The sequence below is a fragment of the Mobula hypostoma genome, chromosome 16 (assembly GCF_963921235.1).
Source record: "Mobula hypostoma chromosome 16, sMobHyp1.1, whole genome shotgun sequence".
Classification (NCBI taxonomy): Eukaryota; Metazoa; Chordata; class Chondrichthyes; order Myliobatiformes; family Myliobatidae; genus Mobula; species Mobula hypostoma.
Genome location: NC_086112.1, coordinates 28,745,097 through 28,751,096, shown reverse-complemented (window position 1 = coordinate 28,751,096; position 6,000 = coordinate 28,745,097). Strand labels below are relative to the sequence as shown.

Below are 6,000 nucleotides of genomic sequence, written 5' to 3'. Positions count from 1 at the left end.
CACCACCAAGTACATCTTTCCCTCCCCCACCCCTCTGCTTTCCGCAGGGATCGCTTCCTACATGACTCCCTTGTCTATTCGTCCCCCCCATCCCTTCCCACCGATCTTCCTCCCGGCACTTATCCTTGTAAGCGGGGCAAGTGCTACACACGTCCTTCTACTTCCTCCCTCACCACCATTCAGGGCCCCAGACAGTCCTTTCAGGTGAGGCGACACTTCACCTGTGCGTCGGCTGGTGTGATATACTGTGTCCAGTGCTCCTGGTGTGGCCTTCTATATATTGATGAGACCCGATACAGACTGGGAGACCGTTTCGCTGAACACCTACGCTCTGTCCGCCAGAGAAAGCAGGATCTCCCAGCGGCCACACATGTTAATTCCATGTCCCATTCCCATTCTGATATGTCAATCCATGGCATCCTCTACTGTCAAGATGAAGCCACACTCAGGTTGGAGGAACACCACCTTATATTCCGTCTGGGTAGCCTCCAACCTGATGGCATGAACATTGATTTCTCTAACTTGCGTTAATGCCCCTCCTCACCTTCTTACCCCATCTCTTATTTATTTATTTATCCCCCCCCTCTTTTTCCCTCTCTCTGTCCCTCTCACAATCACTCCTTGCCTGCTCTCCATCTTCCTCTGGGCTCCCTTCCCCCTTTCTTTCTCCCTAGGCCTCCCGTCCCATGATCCTCCCCCTTCTCCAACTCTGTATCCCTTTTGCCGATCAACTTTCCAGCTCTTAGCTTCACCCCTCCCCCTCCTGCTTTCTCCCATCATTTCAGATCTCCCCCTCCCCCTCCCACTTTCAAATCTCTTACTATCTCTTCTTTCAGTTAGTCCTGACGAAGGGTCTTGGCCCGAAACATCGACTGTACTTCTTCCTATTGATGCTGTCTGGCCTGCTGCGTTCACCAGCATTTTGTGTGCGTTCAGTGAAAGACAAAACCACCTATCTATATTACATTTCTATCACATTAAAATTAATATAAAAATGTTTTTTTTTGGAAAAGATACACGTATGCAACATCATCCACAATTCTTTTCATAAATTTTAAATGATAATTTATTCAGAATTAAAAGTTAAACTGAAACAAAGGGAGGAAGGCATGTCAGTAGCAGCAAGTTACCTTTCTAATTTGAGAAAATGTCCCAGAATATAAATACAACTGTTCAGTCAAAAACTGCTTCCTCTGAATGTTTTAAATCCAGCAGCCGCCTGAAGCAAGCACATAAGTGGATGCTCTCCCAGCTGTCTCCATTCCTCAAAAACAGTGATGCTTTACAAAAAAAAACAGAACAATTTTTGTTCTGAACATTGTAAATAATACAAACATTAAGAAAATCAAGGCCATTACGCAGAGTACAGAAATAATAGACAATTTATCTTCTGTGATTTAAAAATGAACATCATCCTGCCACAATCTGTAGCAAACAGAAATGAGAGAAAAGCACAAAACTGTTAGCCAGTGAGTAATTTGGGCAAATTTACCATTTGAAACAAAGTCAGTTTATTTTAGCGATAGCTATGCATGAAAAAAAGAGAACATAATACCATTTGAGAAGTTTTACTACTGTACTTCAAAGACTTTGGGTGCTGCAGAGAAACAGCATCATATTCTCAAAAGTCATGATTTTCTTATAGTTTTGCATAATCTTTAAGAATCATTTCAAGTTTCTGGCTGTGCATGATGTTTCCTTTAATATTCAGCTTGCCAGAAAAGAAAGCCTGTTGAAAAAAACACAATAACTCAAGTAGGTATCAAGATAATAGAGAAGGTAACATTGTTGTCCTAAAATTTTAAAAAGTTGCATTCTAATTTGCATTTACCACATGCAAATAGATAAAGAAAGAACATTATTTTAACCTCTTTGCTATTTTGAAATTTTTTTTTCCTGTGGGTGGAAATGGCGACAGGAACAGGCAAAAATAACTGAATGGCATGCAACTGCCAGAAACATCACATGCCTTCCACCTTATTTCCTAGGAAACCTGTCAAGGTTACCCTCTGGAGGTCTCATCCATTTTCAGCAGCAACAAGACCATTTTCTGAGAGGGCACAAAACCAGCCACTGTTCCTGACGCATCAGGTTATCAAAAATTGACTATTTTTGTGTGGTTAAGTGAAAATTTATTTTAAGACCAGTATTATACAATAAAGCTGACATGAACCCAGATACAAGAACAAGATCCGTCTGGCAAAAACATTTTCAAATTTATTAAAGCTGGAGAGGAAGGGCAGCAGGTCTTAGGTGGACATTGAAATCTGTTGTAAAAGTCTACAATATATATAGTTTCTGACTAGTTACCTTGCATAAGTTTTTTTTTAAAGCAGCACAGCAAAACTCCCCATAAACCTCTGATCATGTAGGACTCCTAATAATTCAGCATTTGCACACTGGGTGATATGTCCCTTACTCCTTTTAAATGCACCAGAATGGCATTTCCCATGCTTCCCTGGAAACACTCCAGGGACCTATTTCTAACATTCCCTTTAAATTTACTGTGTTCACTAGAAAATATTGTTGACTGCAGTGCAACACTGTAAAACAAGGAGAAGTAAGAATATATCAAAAGGAAAAACATCTAAAAGATCAGGAAACCTGCCAATTCAGCACCAACGTCCCAAGTCTGCAAAATTAATGGAATTTTTGTCCCTGTGCTTTATCCATTTGACCTCAGATCATTCTGAAGTATCCTCTCTTATTGGCACAGTAAAGCTTTCCTGAATCAATTTGTGTTGTCATAATTTAAGGGTCTGTAATAATTTTTGTACCTACTCCCGTCAAGTAGGTTTTAGCACCATCTAACAGAGAAACAAAGAATTTACTGCTCAACCCTTAATGAATTTGAGATCTTAAAGGACAAACCTTGCCACATCCAACCCTTGGTATAAGAGGAGGAAATGGATTGGTTGAGTTAGTGTATAGGCTGAAGGGATACTCGATACAAAATTATGATAGGCTTACATGGGTAGATAATAGGAAAGTTTTCTCATTGCAAAGTATCTAAAACTATGGAATGAGAAAAATAGTGAGGATCTGTGAAAGAATTTCTCTACCCAAGAGATGTAATCTGGAATGCATTCCCTGACTGGATAATGCAGCCAGGTGCCCTCACAATATTGAAGTAAGCACTTGGATTATCAAGGATATGGACCAAGTTTTGGTTAATGGAATCAGCTAAGTCCTTCTCAATTGGATACTTATACAATATATTGTCCAAAGTACCATGACACAGATGAAGGAGGAACACTTAGACCATTTTGTGTTAACATATTGTCAAGACATCTTTCTCTCTTTTTTAATTATATTTTTAAGATCTACCTTTTGAGGATTAAGCTTTCCTGATATCACTTCCATGAAATCTTCATCTGATAACTTGAAGGTAGTGTCAGCCTGATGCCGTGCCACTCCCTGGTACAATTCTCCAGAACCATTCTTAAGATCAATAGCTGAAAGACACAGATTATTAGAAGACACATTGGGGAAAAAGGCTATTAGATTAATACCAACATTTCAGAATTTTTTAAGTTGATTTTTGAAAAGTGCATTGTCAAATTAAACATGCACAATTAAATATGGGAAATTTGTTAGAAATTAAAAACAGATATAATATAACAAGTGTAAAAACAAACTGTTGTTCTGTTTCTATTTTGCGTTAAAATCTAATAGACAACATAGCTTTGTTAATTTTATAAAATAGTTATATTTTTGACAGTAATATGTGTTAAAATGCCCTATACAACAAGAGTAGTGGATTCATTTATAATGCAAAAATAAGTAATTCCGCACATATTCTAGGTGAAACATTTTACAATACAAATGAGAAGTGCAATCCAACATTTTATAGTAAACAGAATGGTTCAATAGAATTCCATTCTACTTTAAGATTTCCATAAGATAGGGAAAAGTCAATTTTGACTGTAAATGAATCCAATTGAATGATATGGAGTATAATAAAATAAAACAACTATTATGAAATTTGTTTAGTTTTCTGCTCATCAAGTAAATGAGGAAAAACAATGAGACATCTTTATCATTTTCAAACAATGTTTTAGGTTTTGGTCTTTACTGAAATTTAAACTGTTCTATCCTTTGATCAAACAAGAAAGTTGTATCTTTTGATTTTTCCTTCATGTGTTGCAGGTTGGAGAGCTTTATAGTCCATAGGCACTAATAATCTGAAAATGTTTAAAATTTGGAATGAAACAACGCAACATTGGAAATGTAAATCAAATACCAACCTTTTCTTTTAAATTCAGAGGCATCAATTTGACACCTAAATCACTTTTAGCTGGACTATTTTTATTGTTCTTTACACAGAATCTTGTCAACATTCTAGAAGTCAATTCAAAATTCCCAAGGAAAGAACTTCACAAGGAAAATTGGCTTAAAGTCTGCTTCTCCAGGACAGAGTTCTCATTGAGTAGATAGAAACCAACTAGTAAACAGCAAATTGAAATTTAGAAAGGCTCTATAAGTGAAAATGCACCAACTTCAGCCAACAGGAAAGGGGAATTCCAGTATTTTATATTCTTTCACCCCGAGATACTGTAGATACCTATGTAGGATTGAAATTGTGCTGTTTCCTTTCTGCTATGGCCTAGTAACACTTACATCATCCTGAACCTGCCAAATTCACTTTCCCCAGCCTCAAGGACAATAACTGAAGATGCTTCAGTTCAACTTGTCATATATGACAGTAATGAGCTAAAAGGGTTCAAATTATTTCTTATAGCTGTCATTTCTGTAGCTCACTGGTGCCACAATGCAGATAACAGATTTTACATTACGTGTGTGACAACAGAAATGAACAACCCATTTAGCATCAGGTACATTACAGGCAGAAAATATCGATGAACACAGTCAATATTTTGCAGCCTCTGGGAGTAAGTAATTGAAAAGCATGCTGCAGACCATTAAGGAAAATACAGCAAAACAATTAGAGTTAACAATTGTTAAATGTTAACTAAAGAGAGTTCTCCATTTGTGTGTCAGGTCCCCAACACCAACCTAGGAGTTTCTTACCTAGGTTTATTTAAGTTATGTAGCAGAAGGTGCCGGCAACACAAATGGCCACTTTTCAGTAAATGGTCTGCAGCATCTGGCCAGGGGGAAGGTGTTGGGGTCACACATCTTGTGGATCCCTTCGAGGGTTAGTTTGTCAAATACTCGGGGAAAACCAAGAATGAAATTCTGAAATAGGCTTATTTTTGTCATTGTATGGTAATAATTTGGATGCTTCGAAAAAAACCTTGAGTACTGAATGTTAATATCAATGTCAACAGTTTTAAAAAATGTTCACTACATCTATACTGTACTAATACACCAGAAATGTTGCATAAACTCAAATAATCTTCAAAACAACTGTGTTCACATTACAGTAATAAATGACTAAACTCATTCGTTGTTATATAGAACACAAGTAAAATTTTGGAATTCCAATGTCAGCATCTACATTTTAAGCAAAACACAAAGTTACTTGAACATTAGTCTTAACTCTACTTGATCAATTACTGATTAATCCTTAAGTCAAAACATCCAGAAATATGTATTCTGCAGATTGCTGTTAGCTTCAATGGTTTCACTAATCTTCCGTTAGGAAATCAAATGCACAAACAAGTTATTTCCTCCTAAAATTTAATTGCGTTATCTGTATAGGTCCGACTGTCAAATAGATGCTAAATTAAAATAAATATTACAATTTTCATTCACTCCTTGCAACTAAAGCAGAAACTCTTCACTAACTTCATCAAAATAAAAATAACACTAAAGAATTAACAAGAGAAAATCTGCAGATGCTGGAAATCCAAGCAACACACACAAAACGCTGGAGAAATTCAGCAGGCCAGGCAGCATCTATGGAAAAAATTACAGTTGATGTTTTAGGCCAAGACCCCCTTCAGCAGGTCCTGAAACATCCACTGTACTTTTTTCCGTAGATACTGCCTGACCTGCTGAGTTCCTGCAGCATTTTGTGTGTGTTACTAAAAAAAT

The 6,000-nt window shown here is 37.1% G+C and overlaps 1 protein-coding gene across 1 annotated transcript in view; it reads right to left on the bottom strand.

Moving 5' to 3' along the window:
* Positions 1-1,052: 1,052 nt before the first annotated feature.
* The window catches only part of hsd17b4 (hydroxysteroid (17-beta) dehydrogenase 4), a 133,106-nt gene continuing 128,158 nt past the window's right edge, over positions 1,053-6,000 (bottom strand). The window contains exons 23-24 of the mRNA XM_063068703.1: positions 3,328-3,455; positions 1,053-1,729 (exon numbers count right to left, since the gene is read on the bottom strand). Coding sequence (XP_062924773.1) covers positions 1,640-1,729; positions 3,328-3,455 — 218 coding nt within the window. The 3' untranslated portion in view covers positions 1,053-1,639. The remainder of the gene's footprint in view (positions 1,730-3,327; positions 3,456-6,000) is intronic.